Source organism: Mustela nivalis (genome assembly GCF_964662115.1).
Source record: "Mustela nivalis genome assembly, chromosome: 1".
NCBI lineage: Eukaryota > Metazoa > Chordata > Mammalia > Carnivora > Mustelidae > Mustela > Mustela nivalis.
Window position 1 is genome coordinate 124,142,601 of NC_139020.1, and position 27,650 is coordinate 124,170,250.

At 34.1% G+C, this 27,650-nt stretch overlaps 1 protein-coding gene across 11 annotated transcripts in view; it reads left to right on the top strand.

Moving 5' to 3' along the window:
* Positions 1-27,650, top strand: part of STAG1 (STAG1 cohesin complex component) — a 425,728-nt gene that overhangs the window by 323,519 nt on the left and 74,559 nt on the right. For all 11 annotated transcript variants that reach the window (XM_082690738.1, XM_082690746.1, XM_082690747.1 and 8 more), the window contains 3 exons: positions 2,598-2,712; positions 11,833-11,950; positions 21,548-21,651. In XM_082690738.1, the coding sequence (XP_082546864.1) occupies positions 2,598-2,712; positions 11,833-11,950; positions 21,548-21,651 (337 nt within the window). The remainder of the gene's footprint in view (positions 1-2,597; positions 2,713-11,832; positions 11,951-21,547; positions 21,652-27,650) is intronic.

The window sequence follows — 27,650 nt, forward strand, 5'->3', positions numbered from 1 at the left end:
TTAGTTCTCATCTTACCTTCTCAACATTTATAATCTAAAATCACTTTCAAAATGCCTTCCAACCTTTCATGGTTGTTGTTTTTTGTTTTTTAACAACTCTTCCTGTGGGGGTTGAGGATTATTTTAATCAGTAATCTGTAGTGATTCTAAAAGTTATATTTTATATAAAGTCACAGTTTAATTAAAAAGCAAAACTTCATCTTTTTTGATAAAACATAAAAGCTAATGAGAGTTTATGAATATAATTAAGTATTTTTATGAAATATATTTTGATGTTGGTCTTCTGTATGATCTATAATTTATTAGTAAGTAAATTCATTCTTAAAGTTTAAAAATATCTGGGGGTATTTTACTGTGTTTTACTTTGTTTTTGTTTGTTTGTTTATAGATTTAATTTAGTGACTCTGATTGTTGGCAGGTAAACCCAGAAGTCTACTACATGTAGTCATTTGTGATTATACTAAGCACAGTTATAAGTCATGCATTGGGCAACTGTTGTGCATGGGTGATTAACTTTGATAATGGCCTGGCCCTCCATTCAGCATCTGCATCTCAGTGCTGCAGCAACAAACTGGCTTTACTTGGTGATACCTCTCAAAGTGGGAAAAATTGTTTCTATGTGAAATATCTTTCTTTAAGAAGGAAGTTCTACTAGTGAGTACTGTCAATGAAAGTAAGGAAGAAAGTCAGGATTTTCAGGCATGACTTTTTTAACTTAATGTATTGAATTTGCCACTGACACTGACATCTATGGCTAATAGAATAGTGTTATTTCCATATTTATCTTGAGGTGTTGACTGTCACAAATATCAAGGGGGTACTGTAGTCTTAACTTCTCTTCGTTTTCCAGGACTGTTATATTCTAGTTAGTCTCTATTCTCTACTTAAGTTTTCAAAAAGCTTTGTGTTTTTAGAATTTATTGCTTTTATAGTTTCAGTGAAAAAGTAGATTACAGAGGGTGGTTCTCTACAGAATAGAGGCCATAAACTGGCAGCACTTGGATTAGAAAGGTGCTTGGATATATCTTACTTCATCTGCATTGTATTTTTCTAAGTTTGAAATACTTGCTAAAAAGTTTAAAATTGGAATGTTTTAAATAACAATCCACAATACGGGCCTTTGGTATTTCTTTGTGAAAATGAAGCCAATTTCTATTCAAATGGAAGGTTCACTCCATAAGCTTGTTTTATGGCCTTGCCCTGGAGATACTCACAGTTTGAGAACTTTTCATTTCTAATGTCTTTGAGTATTCTTATCATTTAATATTGTGATCTTTTCAAATTTTAACAAGTAAGCTTTGGTAAAGGAGTTCTATGATTAAAAGAAAAACATGCAAGTGTGCACATACACACTTAGTCTGTTTTAAGCTGTTAGTCTAATTTTAAGCTGTTCATAAGTTTATCCACATGTCTGTAAAATAGTAAATGTATCTGAAATGAATATTTTAATAGTCATAAAAAATCTACAGTTTAGTTTTATAAAAACTAAAAATTAAGTTGATTCCTCTTACATTTATATACAGTAAATGTGATTATCCAGTTCTGTACATTTCAGTAATAAAGGACCGTCATTTTTTCCTATTTGTTCCTTCCTCTGAAAGCCATCCAAATAAACAAAATTTTCCCTTAAACCAGTCTAATAGCTATGCTGATATAGCTTCAATTGCTCTAATCTTCTTCCCTTGCCATATAGTTTCCCCTGCCCCCAAAATAATCAACTATTCTGTATTCATACAGAGTATACATAGTATCTACTATTTATCTACTATTTATTTCTGTTCATTAGAGTGAGAGCTCAATGAGAATAGGGATTTTGTCTTTGTTCACTGTTACATCCCATTTACCTAGAGCAATACCTGGGAATAAGACACCAATAGCAGTCCTTAAAATTTTTTAGAATAAATCCTCTTAGCAAATTAAAATTTCCAATTCATGTCTTTATTATATTTTAGAAGTTTTGTCATTAAGTGATATTTTTAAAAATTAAATGTTTTTGTCATTTTATTCTGTACTGGTTAGTAAATACTCTTTTTAGGTAATAAGCTGAAAATGCTAGAAGTAAACATTAAAAGTATGAATTTTTATAACCTTTTTTAAGATTCGATTTATTTATTTGAGAGAGAGAGAAAAGGAGCAGGAGGAGGGGCAGAGGGAGAAGCAGACTCCCTGCTGAACAGGGTGCTGGACATTTAACCTACGGATCCACCCAGGTGCCCCACTTTCTTTAAAACATATGGTTAAATTCTTTAATTACTTCACTCTGAAATTAGTATTTAAGAAAATAGAACTCTTTTTAAAATTATATATGTTCTAGCATCTATCATAAAGGATAAAAAAGTTTATATTTTTTTGTGAATATTTGAACACTGATTAGTCCAAAAGCTTCCTTTTACATTGTATGATTGAATTGTACAAAATTGTTTAGATCTAACCATTTTTAACCTATAGGAACATCATTTGCATGGTATGAAATAAATCAGTAACCTGATATCTGATACTGCCTTTTAAATACTGAAATAATTTGTACAATGAAGGAAAAGACTAAAATTCGTATCCATGCAAATTCATAATGCTCTGGTTTTGTTACTTATTTCTAGGCTGTTTAGCAGACACGACCCACAAGCAGAAGAAGCATTAGCAAAGAGGAGAGGAAGGAACAGTCCAAATGGGAACCTCATTAGGATGCTGGTTCTTTTCTTTCTTGAAAGTGAGGTATGGTTTCACTTATTTGTGGAACATAAGGAATAGCAGGGAGGACATTAGGAGAAGGAAGGGAAAAATGAGGAGGGGGAAATCGGAGTGGGAGATGAACCATGAGAGACTGTGGACTCCGGGAAACAAATTGAGGGTTTTAGGAGGGAGTGGTGAAGGATGGGTGAGCCTGGTGGTAGGTATGTATTGCATGGAGCACTGGGTGTTATAAGCAAACAATGAATCATGGAACACTACATCAAAGACTAATAATTTACTGTATGGTGACTAATATACATTATAAAAAAATTTTTTAATAATACAAGAAGAAAAGAGAGGTAAATTTTAACATAACTATTTTTTGTATTCAATTATATTTTAAATAAAATTATTATTTAATTCATTGTAATTAATTGATATTTTTTAATCCTGTGAAAATAAGCCTGTTTCTTATAAAATTGCCTGCATGGATTATCTGATTATTGAATCTGTATTCTGCCTTTTGTGGGAGTTTGTTTTTGTTTTGTTTTGTTTTGTTTTCTTTTATTAATTTTTTTAAATCCAGACCATAAAGCTCAGGACAGTGTAGAAAGTTCTTACAAATATTTGAGGAAGAGAAGAAGAAACATATTGAACTCAAAGCAATAAACCTAATATCTAGGGCGATGTACTTCAGACTGTGGAGGAAGGAGTCCTCTAAACCTAAACCTTTCCAATATAAAAATGATGACTGGAAAGGTTTAGGAGTCCCCCTAAACCTTTCCAATATAAAAATGATGACTGGAAAATATTGCCAAAATTAACTCCTTTGGAACTCTGGAAATTAAATAAAAGCTTGCAACAGTACAAGGAGTATTTACTCACAAAAAGCAGTGGAATCTCAGTAAGACTAGAGAACTCTGTGGTGTTTTAACTTGCCCTTTTCCCAATTCCCTCTTCCAAGATCTACATTGTCTTTGAAACTCAAAGCTTTACAATCACACTAGCTGTGAAAACCAGTTGCCTGGCAGTCCCTGAAGGGACAGAAGGAGTCTGAAGCTCACCAAAAGTCTCATCTGGAAAGTTGTGTCTATTTGACTTGCATGACGGTTCCCTCAGGAGTTCCATTGTCGGTCAAGTCTGGTCTCTGACCAGACTCAGCACTTGGATCTGTGCAAATAGCCATAGCCTTTCCTCAGCCATGTTCTTACGGCGTTTGTGAAAAACAATCAGCAGAAATTGGTTGATACTACCTTCCAGAGGAACAATCTAATACAGAATGTATCAGTAATACTGCCTTTCCCACAAGCCATAATTTTTGTAAAGCTGAGTCAATGTCTGTTTCTCCTGTGAGTACTGAGTATTACTGGCATGGATGTGGTTGGGGTGGTATCCATCCGAGGGATACCATTTGCTGCCTAACTGCAAATTCACATCCTCTTACAGTTTAAATTATTGTCTTTGTGTCTGGATTTCAACAGTTTGACTATGATATGTCTACTTGTGATCAGCTAGCAATTGATCAGAAACTACCTTAAAGACCTGAACTATTAAGTCTGTCAGCATTTGTTAAGAGCTTCTATATATAGACACATCTTCAACTCCATCAGGAAGCTTGAAATTCTGCCTTAACCTTCACTTCCTGATTGCTCACAGCCTCCAGTACAGCCCAAGGGGAAAGAATAACATCCTCTTCGCTTCTTTTCATGGGGATGAGCACAGCTCTGCCTATAGAAGTGTTCTTTTAGATACCCAAATATGTGTCAGAAGAGCTTCCCAAAGTCCCAATGAACACTTCCTTTGCTGATTTTCCCTTGAAGTTTTTTGGTCCGCTTCTTGTTATTGCCAACTAGTATCACTGCCTTAGGCATCTGCAGTATTGACCAATTTCTGCTGATTGTGGGAGTATTTTTGCAGGTATAGGTCCACACTGAATATAGGCTAGCAATTTTAAAACTTCAATAGTATCATAGTACTACCTGATTGTTTGTTGTTGCTTTTTTTCCTTGAATTTTTGTGTGTAGATTTTAAATTATATAAAGATCTTGTATAAGTTTTCGAGGTGTTAAAACCATTAGTTCTAACTTGTTTAAAAATTAGATTTTTAAGGAGAAATAAAATAGGAATTTAAATGTTTTAATTAGTAGATGTACAGTCTCCATTACCAGTATTTTCATGTGATGTTTTGATGTCATTTATCACTTAAATGTTTTTGTAATTAACATTCATAATACAGTACCTAACAGAATTTGCTGGCACGAGTGAACTTTGGTTTGCCCAGAAAAATCTAGAGATCTTGGACCCTGAATTAGACTCAGGAAAAGATTTTTGGTTTGTGTTGGAATGTCCAGGAAGGTGAAAAACTTCAATGATTCTGATTGCTCAAATTTGAAAATCCTAGAGAAACTCTGTAGGAATGAGAAGTAGACAAACAGGCAGCCTATAGGGAAATTGCAATCAGAGAATTAGGAACTGTCAGTAGAATGAGTGGAATTAGGACAAAGCAGAGCAGAAGACTTACTGATAATTTCTTAGGCAAATTGGAAAGAACAGAGAATGAATAAAGTCAGAAACAAAACCATCTGCAGAGTTGCATTTGAATAAAGGATATGTGTTTAGGAAGTGTTTTAAGTATGTATACAGATTACATGGGGATCTTGTTAAATAACATGCCAGTTCTAATTCAGTAGGTCTGAGGTGTAGTCAGAATGTGCTGCATTTCTAAATGCTCCTAGATGCATTTTGTAATGTTTCTGCCTCCAGTCCAGGGACTGACCACACTTTATGTTTTGAGGTTTTAAAACATTAATTTCTTAAAAAGCAAGTGTGGATATATTATGGAATAAAATACAGAATACTTGTGAGGTTTAAGATAAAACATTAATCATTATATCTCACACTTGTGATAGACCATTTCAAGTATACCTTTAGCTCCTTAGATTTTAAAGGAATAGGATTAAAAGTATTTTGCAAAGTCAAATCCTTTTTGAAAATGTAACTTTAATTGCAAAAATAGTTTCAAAATTTGATAGAGATGAGACATGTAAATAATATTTAAAATATTTGTTGAAAACTTTAAGAAATATGATGATCTAGACTAATTGAGTTTGGTTGTTTATTGGAGGAAAATTTTTTGGATCTCTGAAACCCTGAGGACTTTACTTTTTGATATATTAAAAGACTGTAAGTACTTAGTTTTACACAGTTTCATCTTTTAATTAAAGCAGTAATTTGTAATGTGTATGCCACTCTATTTTCAGGTGGTATTACTATATTTTTGTGTTTGCTGTTGTGTACTAAAGTGTTAGGAGAACATTAAGATGTATTTCCCAGTTCTCTATGGCATTCTTGTCAGATACAGAAGCAACTGCAAATCATATTTAAAAGGTTTTAGTCGATTTGTGATAATGTTTTCTAGTCTCATGTGTTTCACAAGAAACATCTTTGCTAAAATCTCTTTTCTTACCCTGTAAAACTAATGTACACCTGGAACTGAAAGCTTATTAAAGCTGTATTCTTAGGGTGGGATTCTCATTATGTTTTACTCTGAATTCCTCTTTATATTACTACAACACATGTTAATTACTAATATTTTAGTAATAGACTCATAAAAAATTGAATTGCAAGAAACCTTAGAGGTTGTAATGTGAAACAAATCTAGTTTACAGATAAATTACTAATCAGTAGGATTAACTGAAGTAATTATCAACTTTTTTTCTTTGTTTTACTGGGTTTTAAGACTAACATTTCAGTAATAGAATTCTGAAATACTGAGATTTATAGTCAAAAGAGGAGTTTGCGGGCGCCTGGGTGTCTCAGTAGGTTAGGCCGCTGCCTTCAGCTCAGGTCATGATCCCAGGGTCCTGGGATCGAGTCCCGCATCGGGCTCTCTGCTCAGCGGGGAGCCTGCTTCCTCCTCTCTCTCTCTCTCTGCCTCTCTGCCTACTTGTGATCTCTCTCTGTCAAATAAATAAAATAAAATCTTTAAAAAAAAAAAAAGAGGAGTTTACCTCTTTTATATATGAATTACATGAGAAATGATGGAGATTAAGAGATAGGTCTAAACTAATTTTCTTTTTGTACCAAAAAGTGACATTTTAAAGCCATCACAACCTTTATAGTAGTCACTGATTTCAGTAAAAAAATACCTTGTGTGTGCTTTAGATGTTTGACAATTGGTAGGAAAATGGTACTTTAATGTGATGAGTCCAGATTTCCCTATATCTGATGTGACCATAGAACTGTATAAACGGATACTTTTTAGAGTAACAAAGATACTATTAATAATTATTTAAAACCATTAAGCATAACCCAAAACATTGCTGATGATGTAGAAATATGCCTCCTTCTAGGCATATGAAATGAAGACGTTAATTATCACAGTCATATAAAATGGAAGATTAATAGACATTATTGACATATCCAAGGAATCTGCCCATAATGCTCATGAATGATAGCCTTTTTTCTTATTTGTTTTTATATGTTCTTTAAGATTCACTGACAACTGGCTCTGTTTCAACAGAGAATAAAACCCAGTATAGGAGTATTTAGAATTTTAAACTTAGTAACTTGAGGTGATTATTTACATTGTAAATGATTATTCATAAAAAGAATCAAAGTAAGGCTTCATACAGTCAGTCAGCTCCATTCGTGTATTTGACTGCTTGATGGAGAAGTCAGCAGGCAGCGAAAACATGCAAAATACTATGAGTAATTTTGAAGCCAATTAAAGATGAATCAGAATCTCCCCAAAAAATTGTAATTAAGGTCATCAGAAAAATGAACTTAATTTGCCTTATATACAAGTTTAGGGGACACCCTATGAAATAAGTTACACTTAGATATAGCAGAGTAAAATCCACCTAGATATAATTATAATTTTTATATAATTTTAATCTATATGTTTTATATAATTTGTAAATAAATTTAAATCTAATTTCAGTTATTTATTTTGTATATAGTAACTCTTTATCTGTTACCTTTTTTCATCTAATTCCTAAAGAATGCTTGCAAATAACCAATTTTCATGCTGTTTTTATAAAATTATGATGCCAAAAACTCCTCTTAGAAAATTTATTTTTGTTTTATTTTTAGGGTTCCAGGTCCTTTTTAGTCCCGGGATTTTCTATAGCCATTGAGAATGCCTCAGGACCTTCCTTCCTATAGCTTTATCTTTCACTACCAATAGAAGGTCATTGCTATAAAGTGTCTGAAAGACAGTTATAACCTTTTACTCTTACTGGCCATATTTGAATTTTTTTTTTCTCCAACATGGATTTACATGGTATTATTACAGAGATTTGAGACTAGCAAGTTATGTGGTCATCACATATGCCCCAGACAGGAAGACTGTATCATAAACATTACATCAAGCTAATTTCTGACTAACCATGTTATAATGATTGTTGTTACTTATACTGGTGAATTTGAAACAGAAAATGGGCCAACACGTTCTCATGTCCTTCTGGTATACACATTGAGTTTGAAAAAACTGGTTACTGGTGTTAAAAGAATGGATTCTACTAAGGCACCACCTTAACTAATTAAAAAGATGAGGAAATTGTCAAAGAAGTTAGCATCTGCATTGAGAATACTGGCTATCACACAAAAAAATTTCTGGAACAATGACAAAATGCTTGAGCTGAATTTCAGTATGCCTTAGTTCAAGGCATAGAGAAGTCATCTTTAAATTGTGCCAACAATTCTTTTTACTCATCTGAAAGAAAACCTCATGCTGAATAAGTCGGGATGAAATAGAACTGTAAGGAATTTGTGGAAGCTATAGAATTAATGATTAATTCTATTTGAGTTCAATAACCCATAGCCATATGCAAGGCAACGAAGAGCACGAAAATTTTTGAGATTTCTGGTAGAAATCTGAAATAAACCAAAGATTTGAGCAGCACAGACTGGTGAAAGGATTATATTATAGGTACTAATTAAGTGGCTGCCTTAGCTGAGCTAATTCTTCCCTTTAGAAACATATTTGGGATGTGCGCATTGGTCTAAGAAACAAAGGAGTGGATGAGTGCCCCTGATAATTTATGGCCATCAGGAGGGACAGGGAACTTTGGCATTCAAAAGAACTTCCATACCTACATGTTAGAGGAAAAGCCTGCCTGATTATAGTTTCCGTCTTTTCTCTTCATGCACAACGTAGGAACCCAGGACGTTGCAATCAGACTTAAGAAAGGCATTCTTACTACAAATATTTTTGAGTCCAGAATATTAACATTACAAGAACTACTAACCAAGAATCACTGAAACTTGAAGCACAAAAAACCCAGTATTGGTGAAAATATTTGATTAATTCCCCTGGATATAAGAAGAAGCTATTATGAAAGAGGAGGGGCATTCATAGAAATTAGAAACATGATTTCCAAAATTTAAGAGTGAAGTGGATCGTTAAATGGCCTGAAAGGATATAACCAAGTATTGGCTGTAGATTAAACCAAGGGATTTTTTTCCAGAAGGTAGTACATGTAAGTAATGTGAGAAGACATACTGGTGAAAATACACCAGTATGAGTAACAGCAATCATTATAACATGGTTAGAAATTAGCATGACATAATATTTATGATATAGTCTTCCTGTCTTGGGGCATACATGATGATCACAAAATAAAAGACGGGAAGTACACATTATTGTCTGTAGGAGTTCTGTAAAGAGAACAGAGAACAGAGAGGAAGAGCTAGTCAAAGAACATGCAGTTAAAATATTTACCACCCATGTATTCTATATAGAAAGTATTATTTGAGGATGTTTTCTAGCAAAATAAAAAATGGATGCAGTAAAAGGAAAACAAGGAATATAAGAAATATTGGTGAGCAAATCTGAAAAAAACATAAAACTAAGCCTGCATACTATGGCTGTGAAGCTTAAGGCAAATACCTAAAAATTATTCTTAAAATATAGGAGTGCAATGTAAAATTAAATGAAGTAAATAAATGTGTTAGGGACCTTAGTGATAGAAAAATACGTCAGAAAAATAAATAAATAAATAAACTGAAGAAACCACAAGTAAGACAAGAAAATACCAGTAGAGCATAGAAAATCAGAATCCAGGAATATTTCCAATATCAGTTACACAAAAATATTTCCAGTATCAGTTACACAAATTTATAAAAGGTTGATTGTCATTTAGGATAAAATAAGCAGATGAAAAATGTTTATAAAACAAATCAATCAAAACACAGGAAGTTTATACACAGAAAATAAACAACCTGGATAAAGGCTAGATATAATTAACAAATGCTTATAGGAAGTTGAGACAGTACCATATAAGACAAGACAGAATTGAGGACCAAAAACATAAGAGAAACAGAGAAGGGATATTAAAATATAATTTGAAACTTTTTATACCTATTTTATGGACATACTTAACATATAGACAGAGTCAGGCATAAAAGCAAGTTTATTTAATGTTTAACATAGGAGTTTATTTAATTGTGAAATAGACATAACAATATCTGTCATTTTAACTATTTTTAAGTATATCGTTCATTCCATTAAATTAAATCACATGGCTGTGCAACAGTCAATGCTGTTCATCTCTAGAACTTTTTAAAAACCTTCCCAAACTGAAACACTATACCCTTTAAATAATAATTTCATTCTAGCATGGGTTTTAATAGCTCCAACTTTGAAACTGTTTGTTTTTCTGTTTTCTGCTGCTAATTTCCTTTTTTGAAACCAGGTGGTACACTACTTACAGCTAACATTTGGAATGATGTTAGTGAAGACCTGGGAATAGTTCCCTAGGATATGTAAATTTGAAAAGTTAGAATGTACCTTGCTATAAACTTTTTCTTGTGTTCTTTCTAAGTAGAGATGCCAATCTATATTATCTACTCTGGAGAAAATCATTGGAAAACTCTCTGTGTGTGCATATACATATTGTGTGGTTTTCCTGAGGCACTTGAGGAGCTAGAATATAAGATTTGAAATGCAGTGGAAATGAAGTATAGAATTAAGGGGTCCAAATGAAGCAGAGCTTTCAATCAATCATTAAAATGCACAGAGAAGAGTTAATGATAGAATTAAGAATGAGGAAGAAAACTCACTCGCTTACCAAATATGCTGTTATATCAGTAAACAACCAGTAGGTCTAGAAAGGAGATTTGCATACATTTGAGGGCCACTATTCATGATGTGAAAAGTATTTTGTCTCACAAGTAGAAGCACATATAACTGAAATAAGAGTTCTATGAAGTAGTACTTAACTTTCTATGTGCCATATAGGCTTTTTTGTTTTGTTTTGTTTCGTTTCTTTAACTTGTGTCACAATGTATTAAATTATTAGTTCAACAACTAATGAATGGGTTGAAATGTACAGTTTGAAAAACTCTGATCTAGAAACTGGTTTATCTGGATGTCATGCGCCTCAAAGGAGGAAGAACTTTTAGATAAGGGCGGAGAAGTTAGTTGTAGTAGCAGAAACTAGAACAATGCCAACATCTCTACTTACCTTCTCTGAAGAGCTGTTTGAATAATATTCTTCATACTACCACTTGTAGTAGAATATTTGGTCTGAAGTGTTTGATGAAGAACATGAGAGTGTTTGTTACTGTGGGAACATGGATTCCAAAGAAAATTGTCAAGAATAATGAGCAGCAAAAAGGTGAGGGGTGGGATGGGGTGGAATAGGGAATGCAATGAATTAAATGGAAATGAAAATACAAAAGAGAAGAAATAGAGTAACTTAACATTTTGACCTTGACCAAGATGACAGACATATAAATTAAGTAGTACTAGTACCAATTTTTCAAAGGAATTCTGGGAGAAAGGAAGTGATTCCTTTAAAAAAAAAAAAAGCTATTTTTAGAAACAAACCAAGAATAATGAAAAGGGACCATGATCCTATTTGTAATTTCAGAAATTCCATTAACTAGTTATACTCTGTTTCCTTATCTATAAATGATGTGGTTGGACTGGGAGATCTTTAACGTTACTACTGCAAAAAAATAAATTTTTTATTAAGTCTACATATTGCATCCTCATTATTTACAATGGCATAGAAATATATTTGTTGTTTTTGAAGTGGCTCCTGGAATTGTCGTGACCAGGCCATCTCAGTTATAAAGAAAGTGGCTTATTAAATTGAAATAGTATTGGTTTCTTCATTAAATATTCTTCAGTCATAATTGATTTGTTATTTTTAGTTACATGAACATGCAGCCTACTTGGTGGACAGTTTGTGGGAGAGCTCTCAAGAACTGTTAAAAGACTGGGAATGTATGACAGAGTTGCTTTTAGAAGAACCTGTTCAAGGAGAGGAAGGTATAGTATTTTGACAAGATGATTTCATATTATTTTGGATTTCCATAAACAATCATAGCACCCTGTATAGGTCACCTCTTTATAAATATATGTAAACATGCTGTGTGTCTTTCTGCAAAGAGAACAGTTTGTTTCCTGTAATAAGTAAGGATGTGTCTATAGTTTAAAACATCTTTCTGGATTAAGACGGCTACCATGCTGTACAAGTTTTTAAAACTTAAACATATTGTATAGTACTCAAAAAAAGTTTTCTTTATGCTGATTTGAGACACAAAATACTGATGTACTCAATGTAACAAATAATATGCACCCAGAATTTTATTATATTTATGTGTGAGTATGGAAAAGCCTTTGACACTCAAGGATTTAATTAGACCATAACCATCACCTTTTGTTATGTTTCTTAATTATTAAAACCAGGAAATAAAAAATAAATTCATTTACTGAGCTTCAAAAAATAAAGAGAATTAATTGTTATATGATGATTTCTGAGTATGTATCTTACTACATGTTACATAATAACATGAGCAGCAAAATGGATATGTATGTTTAACAAAATGCTTATATGCTAATTCTAAAAGTTTATATGAAAATGAGTCCTTAAAACAAAAAATGCTTTTCCCTAAATGGTTTGTTTTTCAAACTAACCCTAGTAGTACTTTAAAGAAATGCTATTTCACTTAATCCATGCAACAGACTTGGAATATAGATACTTTGATGTAAGCGACAATTGTGAACTAAACCTGGACTTCAGAATCGAAGGAAATACATTCAGATTTTTAACTCTCTACCCTTTGTAACTAGTATCCTCATTTTTCGATCCTTAGCTTCCTTTTCTTTATACTATAAAGGTTATTCTCATTACATAGCTTACATAGTTTTTGTGAAAATTAAATAAGATTTTATACTGTTGATTCCCTCCTCTGTTTCCTCTACTTTACTTTGTGATTCAACCCCCTGGGATATAAGAACAGATGAGCCATCCCCTGCAGTAGACTTCTCCTACAGGTCACTGTAGGAGAGAGATCATCCCCTGTGTTCCTTCCAGGCAGTGATGATAATTGGTATTATCTACTGTGGCTTTGACAAATTCAGTGAGAGAAACAACAGGTATGCATCATACACAAATATACCCAGGAAAGTGGCCCAAATTGCGTATTTTATTTTATATTTTTACTCATTAATTCATTTTTAAAAATTATTTTATAAATTAACATATATTATTTGTTTCAGGGGTACAGGTCTGTGATTGATCAGTCTTAAACAATACACATTGCTCGCCACACGCATACCCTTCCCAGTGTCCATCACCTAGCCACACCATACCCCCACCTTCACCCATCTAGCAACCCTCAACTTGTTTCCTAATAGTAAGAGTCTCTTACAGTTTGTCTCCCTCTCTGGTTTCATCTTGTTTCATTTTTCCCTCCCTTCCCCTATGATCCTGTTTCTTAAATTCCACATGAGTGAAATCCTATGATAACTGCCTTTTTCTGATTTATGTCGCTTAGCATAATAGCCCCTAGTTCTATCCATGCCCCTGCAGATGTCAAGATTTGGGGGGCTTTGATGGCTACATAATATTCCATTGTATATATACACCATATCTTCTTTATCCATTCATCTGTTGATAGACATCTAGGCTCTTTCCATAGTTTGGCCCTTGTGGACATTGCTGCTATAAATATTGGGGTGCACGTGTCCCTTCGGATCACATTTTTATCTTTAGGGAAAATACCCAATAGTGCAATTGCTGGCTTATAGGGTTGTTCTATTTTCAACCTTTTGAGAAACCTCCATGCTGTTTTCCAGAGTGGCTGCACCAGCCTGCATTCCCACCTTTCTCTGCCTCCTTGCCAATACCTGTTGTTTCCTGGCTTGTTAATTTTAGCCATTCTGGCTGTTGTGAGGTGGTATCTCCTTGTGGTTTTGATTTGTATTTCCCTAATGCTGAGTGATGTTGAGCACTTTCTCATGTCTTTTGGTCATTTGGATGTCTTCTTTGCAAAAATGCCTGTTCATGTCTTCTGCCCATTTCTTGATTGGATTATTTCTTCTCTGGGTGTTGAGTTTTATAAGTTCTTTATAGATTTTGGATAAGTTATAGATTTTGGATAACTAGCCCTTTATGAATACTTTCTTTGTAAGTATCTTCTTCCATTCTGTCGGTTGTCTTTCGGTTTTGCTGACTGTTTCCTTTGCTGTGCAAAAGCTTTTGATCTTGATAAAGTCCCAGTAGTTCATTTTTGCCTTTATTTCAGTCACCTTTAGAGATGTGTCTAGCAAGAAGTTGCTGCAGCCAAGGTTGAGGTTGCTTCCTGTGTGTTCTCCTCTAGGATGTTGTTGGCTTCCTAGCCCACATTTAGGTCTTTCATTCATTTTGAGTTTGTATTTGTGTGTGGTAGAAGGAAATGGTTCATATTCATTCTGCATGTGGCTGTCCAATTTTCCCAACACCGTTTGTTGAAGAGACTGTCTTTTTTACGTAGTATATTCCTTCCTTTGTGGAAAGCTTTGTAGAAGATTAGTTGACCGTAGAAGTTGAGGGTCCATTTCTGGGTTTTCTGTTCTGTTCTGTTCTGTTCTGTTTCATTGATCTGTGTGTTTTTGTGCCAGTACCATACTGTTTTGATGATGACAGCTTTGTAATCAAGCTTAAAGTCTGGAATTGTGATGACACCAGCTTTGGTTTTCTTTTTCAACATTTCTTCAGCTATTAAGGGTCTTTTCTGGGTCCATACCAATTTAAGGGTTATTTGTTCCAGTTCTATGAAAAAAGTTGATGGTACTTTGATAGGGATTATATTGAATGTGTAGATTGCTCTACATAGCATAAACATTTTAACAGTATTTGTTCTTCCAGTCCATGAGCATGGAATGTTTTTCCATTTTTTGGTGTCTTCCTCAATTTCTTTCATGAGTATTTTGTAATTTTCTGAGTATATAGATCCTTTGCCTCTTTGGTTAGATTTATTCCTAGGTATCTTACAGTTTTGGGTGCAGTTGTAAATGGAATCAACTCCTTAAATTCTCTTTCTTCTGTCTCATTGTTGGTATATAGAAATGCAACTGATTTCTGTGCATTGAGTTTATATTCTGCCACTTTACTGAATTCCTGTAAGAATTTTATCAATTTTGGGGTGGAGTCTTTGAGTTCTTCCACATCAAGTATTATGTCATTTGCGAAGAGTGAGAGTTTGACAAAATTGCCTGTTTTAAACTCAAAATATTTGCCTTATAACCTCATTCTTAATCTGTAACAGAAATGCTTCCCCAAACTTCCCCAGACCTTCTCTTAAGGTAGCTGTAATTATAGTATATTTAATCCCACATTATCATTTTCTCTTTTTGCATGTATTTTTTCCACTGGATATCCTTGGTAAGAAGTCAGGTCTGTTACTAAGTTGATGGGGCCTTCTGCTCACTAGGTCAAACTCTCAACTTTACTCCAAATCTTTTTTCCCTTTTGTGATCACAGGAAGAACATACATTCTTCATTTTCTCCTTATTTTACTTACATACATTCACAACTAAGTTCACTGACTTTATGCATTCTGTTTCTGTTTGAATCTCAGTATTTTCAATTTCAATAAAATCAATTCCCCTTCCAATCAGTACAGCCCAGGGAACACTTGAGCAAAATGTCTGGCATAGTATTTAGGAGTACATTCCTTTTTTTTTTTTTTTTTAACCCTTGACCATCACTGTAGAATCAGCACATTATTAGAGCTTATTGTCATGTTTCCGTGCCATTTTGTTTTTGTCATTCCATGCTCTGTAAGGTTATTTCCAAGAATAATCTCCCAAGAAGAGAGGGATGCAGAGTAAAGGAAGAAGAGCCAAAGTGCTGTGCTTTGGTCTTGTTAATTTTTTACTCATTTAAATAAGATGTGCCAGTCAGTAGATAGTAATCACTAAGTCTGTCAGTTATCAGTGTATTTTGCATGAATTTACTGTATTGAAATAACTGTGTACTATTAGGTATTTTGTATGATTTAAATTTGACATTGGGGTTTAACTTCAGTTAAGTTAGTTTGATTTGGTTTGGTTGCTTTGATTTTAGTTAGATAAGTGAGTTATAAAATGGGAAGAAGTTCTTAAGTGAACCACAGTTTTAGGATATGAATGAATCTGGGAAGCAAGGCTGAGGAAATTATGAATAACAAGTACAGAACGGTGGTTGTATCATGACTCTACTTTTTACACACATTTGTTCATATGTGTAGTGTTAACTCTGGCATGGAATGGCATCCAATGCAATTTTCTGTGCTGTTATTTTGCTGTATTTTATGGTAGCAAAATGCCACCAATATCTTAATTATTTTTCAGAATGATTAAAAATTAAGTTATATTTTATGTAGGTGGAGTATAAAAGATGTTCCAGTGGATGAAAGTTTAGTTAGCAGTTGGAAACAGGACTAAAATTTGGGGAAACACATTGTCAAAGACTTATCAGTATTAATTTAAATCACAGTAGTCAAAGACTGCCTCATAGTGTTTCTAAAGGACAGGGTTTTTTGTCAGTGGTGGTGGTGGTGTTGATTGTGTGTATGTAATATAGAAAAATTTTTAGAATAATATGAGGGCCTTGGTAATAGGTAACCAGGTAACAAGATCATAAGTAAGTCATCTAATTTATGTGGTCTCTTCTGTTTCATATATAAAAAAGAAAAATCCCCCAAATTTAATGTAGATAATCTTCTGTGGCCATTTCTGTTTGTAGAAATCTATAATCCAGATACTGAATAAGGTAAATGTGGATAAATGGAATTCTTCAAAGCAGGGAATCATTACTGTATTTATAATCTAAAGATATTTATTGATCACCTTTTATATGCTAAGTATTCACACTTAGCGCTTAGTGTAGTGTCCTAAACAAGTTGAGCTCACTGCCCATATGAAGATTACATTCTTGTGGGGAAGGCAGGTCAAAACCAAGTAAACAGGATAATTTCAAGGGATGATAATAAGGAGGGGTCTATCTTCAGATTGAATCCTTAAAGGAAGATTTCTCTGAGGAGGCCACCTATGAGCCAAGAATCTAAAAGATGAGGGAGCTAGCCAAGGAAGTGTCAAAAGAGAGCCATCTAGGTAGAGTAGATAGCAGTTGCAAAGATCTGAAGCATGAATGATATTGTTATGTTCCAGGAGCTGCAGTAGCTAGAGTACAGTGAACTAGTAGCACAAGATGAGATAGAGGCAGAAGCCAGATAATGTAGAACGTTTTAGTTTGTAAGTAGATTTATTTAGTTCATTCTGAGTAGTAGGGGAACATGGAAGGATTTTAAACGGGAGTGATATGATCCAATTCATATTTTAAGAAAAGTGCTATTGTAAACATGGCTTGGGATAGGCAGAAGACCAGTTAGATAACTGTGGCAATGCTCTCTATGGGAAATGACAATAAAAATATGGAGGAGGAAGATGGATTATAAAGAGCGAGCCCATAGTCATGTTTTAAAGATTATGAATAGGAGACAAAAGCAGGAAGAACAAGAGAGTAAGAGCCTCTAGCAGACTATATTAAAAAGATGGTAAGATGGATGCCTGGGTGGCTCAGTTGGTTAAGCAGCTACCTTCGGCTCAGGTCATGATCCCAGTGTCCTGGGATCGAGTCCCACATCGGGCTCCTTGCTCGGCAGGGAGCCTGCTTCTGCCTCTACTGCCACTCTGTTTGCCTGTGCTCACTTGCTCGCGCTCTCTCTCTCCCTCTCTCTCTCTCTCTCTGGCAAATAAATAAATAAAATCTAAAAAAAAAAAAAATCTTTTAAAAAAGATGGTAAGAAATAATTATACTTTATAGAAGCTCAGTAAAGAGGATGTTCAAGAGATCTATGGCTAATAATATCATATACTGCAGAGAAGAAGAATGGCAAAGATCATTAACTTTAGTGATGATTTAGATTATTGGTGACTTTTAAGCATTTCTTTTCATTTCTTTCATTGATAGGCAAAGAGAGAGGCCACAGTTCAAGGTGATGTGAATAGAATCAATAGTGAGGAAATGGAGATAATGTGCAAAGAGGCTTGTGAAGGTTTAGAAAGTTGTGTAGTTACCTGATAATTCATAGTGTGGACAGCTACCCATTTCTTTGTCGCTGTGGCTATTCGTCTCTTGTCTGTGGCTTACAGCTTGTTTTGCTTTCAATTTTATTACTTGGTTTTGCTCTCGTATCTTAAAGGGGATTTCAACTAAATTTTAAATAAACTGTTTTGAAATTTAGTACTTACCATGTCTAAATAGATGTTTCACAATTATGAAATAACAAAATTAATGGCGTTGGACACTATATGAGGTTTAGTTATTCTTCAACACTAAGAAGGGTTTTAGAGTAGGGAAAAGCTTCCATACTTCATAAGTTGTTCTCTCTCCTCACTTTCCGTAGAGCAAGATTTTCTTCATAAATAAAAGAAATGCATTTAGTTCATAGACAAACTTGTCATTCCTTTATCTGCAGTGAAATGTGAAAAATTATGAAATTCTAGAATCATAAAAATAGAGACTTAGTTTTATTGAGTGGAACACTTTTTCCTATTAGGCTCTGGATCAAGGAGTATAAATGGAAAAACAAACTTTCATGTGGCTTTCCTAAGACAGGCTGACATTCATGTGCTTTTCTTAAGATAATCAAAGTGTTTAAACCAAAGAACTGATTAAATTAAGATGAACATACATATTCTTATACAGAATGATTTTAGAATAAAAAGGACAAGATTTTATAATGTCTTTGTCTTTTCATTGCTGTTGCCCAATTTTTTTAAATAATATAAACTTCTGAAGCTTAATCTCTTTCATTTATATCAAACCTTGTCTCTATAATCCCCACATCTGTTGGCCTTTAACATAAATAAATATACAGAGGAAAGGGGTAGAGACAGAGATAGAATTAAGCTATTCAAATTAGCACTAGAAATCTGTCCTTAAAAATATGTAAGAGTAAATTCAACAAGGAAAGTACAAAATAGTGTGAAGAAAACCATAACATTTTCTTAAATGACATAGGAGAAGATCTCAAAATTAAAAGGCTATGTTATGTATCTGGCTGAAAAATGTTACTAAAATAATGTAATGAATAACTTTTTAAATATACCAGTTTGAGGGATGTCTGGGTGGCTCAGTCGATTAAGCATCTGACTCTTGATTTCAGCTCAGGTCGTGATTTCAGGGTTGTGAAATCAGCCCCATGTCAGGCTCCATGCTGGGCATGGAGGCTGCTTAAGATTCTCTGTCTCCTTCTCCCTCTCCCCACCTGTCTTGTGTGCTCATTTGCTCTGTCTCTCTCTCAGAAATCAATGAATTAAGGAAAATAAAATAAAAATAAATAAAATACCAGTTCGAATCCAGTGGGTTTGAGAGAGTTCCGGAAAGTGAGATAAGAGGAAAAACTAAGCAAAATTATTTCAAAGTTTAGGGAGAATTCTTTTCCTCTGTTTAAAAGGCTGTATAGCATAGTCCTTAAGTGAACAGACTATGGATCAGACCACCTGGGTTCATTTCTTGACTTTACCACTAGCTGAGTATTTTGGAAGTTATTCAGCTGCTCTATGGCTCATTTTCCCTGTCTGTAAAGCGTGAAGATATTAGCTCCTATCTCTTGGAATTGTTTTGAGGATAAAGCAAGTTAATACATATAAATATCTTAGAATATTACCTTACACATAAAAAATGTTTAAATGGTATTAGTATTATAGAAATTAGAAAATATTTAGGAAAAGGACTAGGTAAATGTGTCTCACTAAACATTCAAATTAGTTGAATTAAGTTACATATTAAAGTACATTATAGTATATTTTAAAGCGGCTATCATCAAAACAGTATGGCATTATAATAGGAATAGATATATAGATTAGTGAAACTAAATAAAGAATCCTGTATAAAAGAGCCTAAAACATTTTTTAAATGTTTAAATGTGACATTTAAATTCAGCAGGGAAAGCTGGTTTATTTAGCAGTGGTGGAGGCCTAATTGGCTGTTCATTTGGTGGAAATAAATGGGCCCATACTTCATGCTATTAGCAGAAATAAATTCCAGACAGATTAAAGATGTAAAAGCTAGAGAGAAGAAAATGAACTAGGAAATACATTTCTCTAATCTCTAGGATAAGGAGATTGTTGAAAGCAATACAAGAAACCCAGAAGACTTTTTATATCTACATGAGATGATGGATATTAGTTAACTTTTTTTTTAAAGCTTTTATTTATTTATTTGACACAGAGAGACACAGCAAGAGAGGGAACACAAGCAAGGGGAGTGTGAGAGGAAGAGGCAGGCTTCCCACTGAGCAGGGAGCCCAGTGCGGTGCTCAATTCCAAGACCCTGGGATCATGACCTGAGCTGCAGGCAGACACTTAATAGCTGAGCCACCCACGCATCCCAGATATTAATTAACTTTGTGATAATCATTTTACAATATATATGTCAGATCATTATACTGTACAACTTAAATTTATACTATCTGTCTATCTATATATACATATCCCAAGTCAGATATATCTCCTTAATACTGGAAAGAAAAAAAAACCACAAGTCATAAAACAGATCAGTACAAATATGACTTATAAAAATTAACAATTTCTATTAAAAAGAATTTCTGTCTGAGAAAAGATACCATGAAGAGTCTGACATCAAAAAGACAAACTGGGAGAAAATGTCCGCCTCATTCAAAAGACAAAGTTAATACTTCTTATTTACAGGAATTCAAGAAAGGTGAATAACAGTAGAAAAAATAGGCAAAGAATAAACAGACAAATCTCAGAAAAAAATTCTAAGCCAATAAACAAAATATATTTCACTAATTAGTAGGAAGGAAGAAGCAAAATGACAATGAAGTGCCTTATTTCAGTCACTGAATTAGCAAATATTGAAAGGATTTATGCCATCTAGTGCTAGTCATGGATATGAGGAACCAAACATCATTATTGCAGTTGGAGATTTGGATTGCAATAAATAACCTTATATTTATCAGTATCGAGATTTTAACCTTTGACCCATTACCCTCTTGGGAATTTATTCTACAGAAATTACACTAGATAAATATATGTGTGTTAATGATATTTATTACTGTATTGTTTATAGTAATAACAACTTGGAAACAATTTGAGTAAATGGTAGAGGTGTGATTAAATTGTGGAACACTCATGTAATAACTTGTAATTATTTCGGAAAATTATTCATACATATATGTAGTGACTTGAAAGATAATAAAAAATCTATTGTTACTTTTTAAAATATGTGTAGCACTTTTTTTATTTAAAAAAAAAAGATACCCTATTTTATAAGCTTTAAAATGATCTGCAAGGAAATACAGTAAAATTTTGGCATTGCCTTATTCAGAAATACAATCCTAGAAGAGACTAGGTAGTTGAAGAAACCAAAATGTATTCTGTTTTTCTTTACTTTCTACATCTCTTTCTTGTTTGACTTATGGTAAGCATGTATTACTTCATAAAAAAAGAGAGAGAGAATATAGAGCTTAATTTCAGTCTTTAACCAGTAATAGAGTATATATGTTTGCAGTTTTTAATAATTGTTTTCTCTTTAATACATGGTTATTGCAAAACTATCTACTCATACTAATGCATTTTGTTTCACTTTAGCAATGTCTGACCGTCAAGAGAGTGCTCTTATAGAGCTGATGGTTTGTACAATTCGTCAAGCTGCTGAGGCACATCCTCCAGTGGGAAGGGGTACTGGCAAGAGAGTAAGTTACATTAGTGAGAAATCTACAGAAAGACTTTTAATGTGTTTAACTATCTTAAATATTTGAAAATCTTAGTGGTATATTTAAACATAAAAACATGGTATTTTTATAAATGATACATGCTGTGGTGCTTTGTCTTTATATCCTATCTACTAATTACACTTAGGTTTCAGAAGTAGATTCTTTTCTTTCATGTTCCCAAAGCACCTGTACCTGCTTCTCTTCTAGTACTTTAATAATTTTCACATTTATATCTGTTAAAAATGCAGAAGGCTTTGAAAGAAAATGCCTGTTTTACTCCTCCCTTTAGCAATTGTTTAATCTTTGGATAGTTGATTATTTTCTTTGTGTGTTAATTCCCTTATTTGTTATATGAGGCTAATAGGTTTTAGTGGTATTGAGATAATTACTGATGGAAAGGCAAGTTCTGTTGGTATGCAGAGGTAGGTAATTCTTATCTGCACCAAAAAGAAAGCAAGAAAGGAAAGGGAGGGCGGGAGGGAAAAAAAGGAAGGGAGGAACAGAAAGGAAAAAATATAAAACTGCAGAATTTGTCCAAAAACCTTATCAAAGGGTTCTGGGAATTCACCAAAGATAGAAGACAAATTGAGATATGTATTTTTGAAAATCTGCCAAAGGTTAAGGTAAAAGCAACAGGAGTCTGCTGCATTTTTGCCTGGCATTATAATTCATACACCCATAACCATAAACTTGATACAGTTTTACCAGAGTGGTACATGGTAAAAACCAGCAGCTTTGCTCTTAGAGGGGACAGACTTAACAGTACAAATGGCAAAAGTCCAGAGCTTTTTAAGCCAGAAATGGCAAACATGGTAGAAACAAATACAGAAAAACCCACAGCTGTGATATTCAGAGGTTGTAGTCCCAGAAGGGAAGAACAGTTAACTGACCAAAAATCTAACTAAAAAATCCTAGAAATGAGAAAGCCATGAAAAGGATTAGATGAGCTCTCCGTATATTACTGACTGACTGAGAAACCTGAGATAACCCAATGGACAATAAAAGTCAAAGCAGACTTAAGAATTGGCTGGACTTTGTTTTTTTTTTCTTTATATTTGTTATGTTTTTATTTTTTATTTTAATTCTAGTATAGTTAACACATGCTGTTGTATTAGTTTTATATGTATCCTATAATGATTCAAAAATTCTGTACATTACTCAGTACTCATCATGAGTAAGTGTACTCTTAATCCCTTCACCTACTTTATCCATCCCATACCCACCTCCCCTCTGATGACCATCAGTTTGTTCTCTATAGTAAAGAGTCTGTTTCTTGCTTTTTATATGTGTGTATGTCTCTTTTTTCTTTCCCTTTGCCCATCTGTTTCTTAAATTCCACAGGTGATTAAGATCCTATGCATTTTGTCTTTCTCTGATTTAATTTCAGTTAGCATTATACTCTTTAGCTCCATCTACATAATTACAAATGGCAAGATTTCATTCCTTTCTATGGTTGAATAATATTCTCTTGTGTTTGTGTGTGTTACACACACACTCCCCACATCTATTGATGGGCACTGCGCTCCTTCCATAATTTGACTATTCTAATAATGCTGCAATAAACATAGAGGTGCATGTATCCATTTGAATTAGTGCTTTTGTGGGAGTTTTTTTTTTGTATTTTACCCAGTAGTGTAATTACTGGATTGCAGTGTAGTTCTATTTTTAACTTTTTGAGGAAACACTGTACTGCTTTCCACAGTGGTTCCACCAGTTTGTATTCCCACCAGCAACATATGAGGGTTCCTTTTTCTTCACATCCTCGCCAACACTTCTTGTTTCTTGAAGAACAGGCTGAACTTTGAATATGCTTTCTAACCCAGGTCTCAGAGGGGTGAACCCTTAGAGATTTGAAATTTAAGTTGAAGATTGTTTTTTAAAATATAAAAATTAGAAAAATAAGCTAAAAACCCATAGTTACTACAGTGTATTACCTTAAAATGTTGACTCTTCCAGAAAAATTACAGCCAAGCAAAGAAACAATAAAACATGACCATACTTGGGCGGAGGTGGGGAGAATGGGTGGTGAAGCAGACAATAGAAATGGTTTCTCAGTAGGCCTAATTGTTGGACTTTGCAAATACTTCAGAGCCCTTTTTATAAATATGTTGAGAGAATCAAGGGAAAATATGTCCAAAGAATTACAGGACATTATGATAACAGAAATAAGGAAAACTTAATGGAAATTCTGGAGTTGAAATTTGAGATGACAAGAATGAAACATTGAACATGAAGGTAAATTAATAAAAATCATTCATTCTGAAGAACAGAGAAGATTGAAGAAAAATGAACAGAGCCCAAGAAATGTGTGAAACATTAGGTGCATCAAATTTTTATAATGAGAATTCCAGAAAGAAAGCAGTAGGAGAAAGAGACAGGAAAGAAAAACACTGAAAGAGGGGCCCCTCGGTGTCTCAGAGGGTTAAGCCTCTGCCTTCAGCTCAGGTCATGGTCTCAGGGTCCTAGGATCAAGCCTCACACGTCAGGCTCTCTGCTCAAGAGGGAGCCTGTTCCTCCCTCTCTCTCTGCCTGCCTCTCTGCCTACTTGTGATCTCTATGTCAAATAAATAAATAAAATCTTAAACAAACAAAAACATTCAAAGAAATATTCGCCAAAAACTTGCCAAATGTGATGAAAAATATTAAGCCAAACAGGAAGCTTAACAAAACTCAAGTAATATAAACACAAAAGATTCATTTCCAGATAGGATAGTCACTATCAAAAGCCAAAAACAAAAAACCTTGAAAGCAACAAGAGAAAAACGGGAGTCATCATTTAGAGACCAATTGTAATAAGATTAGCAATTAATTTTTTATCAGAGACAGTGGAGGCCAGAAGACTGACAGAATGACATATACACTGAAAGAAAAAAAAATTGCCTACCAAGAATTTTTTTTTTAAAAGATTTTATTTATTTATTTGACAGAGAGAAATCACAAGTAGATGGAGAGGCAGGCAGAGAGAGAGAGAGAGGGAAGCAGGCTCCCTGCTGAGCAGAGAGCCCGATGCGGGACTCGATCCCAGGACCCTGAGATCATGACCTGAGCCGAAGGCAGCAGCTTAACCCACTGAGCCACCCAGGCGCCCCCCAAGAATTCTAAATCTGGTAAAACTATCTATGAAATATGAAGGTGAATTAAAAACATTCTCAGATAAACAAAGATTGACAGACATGTTTCTTGAAGACCTGCCTTAGAGGAAATACTAAAAGAAGTCCTTTAAGCTGTAAAGAATAATACCAAGTGGTAGAATTCTAATCCGTAGAAAGGAATGAACAGTACCAAAAATGGTAAATATGTGGGTGGATATAAAAGGCTGTGTATATTATATATTTTTTCCTTTTTTTCTCTTTTTTACTTTAAAGGGATTATTTAAAGCAGTAATTACAGCACTAAAGTACTAAGATTATAAGATATATAGATATACGTGACAGCAATAACATAAAGAAGGTTAAAGGAAATGGAATTTTTTTGGAGCAGAATTGCTTTATTTTGCTATAATTAAATATAAGCTTGAAGTTGATTATTATAAATGAAAGAGTTTATTAGAACCCTCAAAGAAGGTGGCAAAGAAGAAACAAAGAAAAAGACATAATATGTATAGATAGTGGAATGGCGGGCATAAATTTAATATCAAAACTTAATTTAATATGAATATACAGAGGGGTGCCTGGATGGCTCAGTCAGTTAACCGTCCAATTCTTGATTTGGGCTCAGGGCATGATCTCCGGGTCCTGGACTCAAGCTCCATGCTCAACAGGGAATCTGCTTCTCTCTACACTTTGCTTTCTGCCCCTCCTCCCACTTGCACACACTCTGTTTCTCTCTAAAAAATCTGTCTAGTCTGTGTTTATATATATAAAAAGAAATCCAAAGCATAGAAATTAAGAAAACTGTGGACTGGGTGTGAAAAGATACTAAGCAGTTATTGTTTCATTTTGTTGGGAGATGGCAAGTTGTATTGTTCTTAAGTCTTCACTGTTAAAAACATACACTTAAATATTTATGGGTGAAGTGAAATGATATACTAAGAATTCACCTTAAAAATGTTGCTGAAAAATAAACCCCATGGGAACTAATGAGGCAATAATGACAAATGAGTGGTTTTTAGATTTTCCAAAATAAAAGTCTTAAAATATGTTTTGTCCCAACTTTGAGATGAGAGCCTATTCTGGCTAAACCTTTCTAACCTTTTTGACATATCTTAATCATTTTTTGTGTACTTTCTTGCTTTCTCATAAAGTTCACTCTTTATCTTACTGTTTATATTAGTTAACTATTGCCATGTAAAAATTACTTTAAAACTTAGAAGATTAGGGGCGCCTGGGTGGCTCAGTGGGTTAAGCTGCTGCCTTCGGCTCGGGTCGTGATCTCAGGGTCCTGGGATCGAGTCCCACATCAGGCTCTCTGCTCCGCGGGGAGCCTGCTTCCTTCTCTCTCTCTCTCTCTCTCTCTCTGCCAGCCTCTCTACCTACCTGTGATCTCTCTCTCTCTCTCTGTCAAATAAATAAATAAATAAAAACTTAGGAGATTAAAACAGTAAGCCTTCATTATCTCAGTTTCTGTGGGTCGGAAACTTGGGAGTGTCTTAGCTGGTTAATTTTGACTAAAGGTTCTCAATAGATTGCATTTAAGATGTTAACAAGATTCTAACTTTAGTGCTAACTCTGAAGATTTGGTTGTTAATTTACTACTTCCATAATGTCTTCCATGACTGGCAGGTTAGTGTTGATTGTTAGTGGGAAGCTTTAGCACCTCACCTTACCAACCACTCAGTAGGACTGCTTGAGTGTTTTCATGACATGGTTGCTGCCCCTTCCCCCCCGTCTTAGAGTGAATTATCCAAGAAAGAATAAAGCAGAATGAATGATCCAAAGGAAAGTAAGGGACTTCTGTGTCTTTTATGAACTAGTTCTCAGAAGTCACATAACATTTCCACAGTCTCCTATTGGTTAACAAATGTCAACCTTAGTCATTGTGGGAAGAGACAATGCCATGATACCAGGAGGTAGTGGTTACTGGAAGGCACTTTGAAGGCTGACTCTTAAATTATTCTACCACAGGAATCTCCAACAAGCCATGGTGCCTTTTACTAGAATAGAATAGTATTTAAAGTTAAAATCTTGTCACTAAGGGTATTCATTGTCAATTGATTATTATTTCTGATAGACACTTTGAGTACACAGAGCTAAGAAATATATGTATATATTTGTATATATCCATATATAAATTACATAGTCATATTGATATTGATTGCTTAAATTTAGCATAACAAGGTTTTTACCTCTTTGATTTTGTATGTTTTTTTCTCATTTTTATTTTTTGGAAATATGTAAAACATGTACATCGTTAAAAGGTCAAAACCTTGTAAAAATATACATTCAGAGAAGTCTTTCATATATTTGTATCTCCCTTTACATCCATTCCTTCTTTGTTTTTTTTTTTTTTTTAAGATTTTATTTCTATTTATTTGACAGAGATCACAAGTAGGCATAGAGGCAGGCAGACAGAGAGAGAGGAGGAAGCAGGCTCCCTGCCGAGCAGAGAGCTCGATGCGGGACTCTATCCCAGGACCCTGAGATCATGACCTGAGCCGAAGGCAGTGGCTTAACCCACTGAGCCACCCAGGCGCCCCACATCCATTCCTTCTAATAACCATTTTTATTTGTTTTCAGACTATCCTTCCAGTGCCTCAAGTATAGATAAATGGATGCACTCCATCCTCCTCCCTGTCCTTCAAAAGACAGCATATTTTGTACAGTGTTCTGTACCTTACATTTTTATTTAACAGTGCATCCTAGATATCACTCTGTACCTTTATTTAGATTTCTTCATTTTCTTATGAATGCATAGTATCCATTATGTGGATACACGATTGAGAGTCTTTTGGGTTGTTACCAGTCTTTTACTATTAGAAATAGTGTTCTGTTAGAAATAACTCACTATGCAGCCGAATAATATTGTGCATTTCACACTTG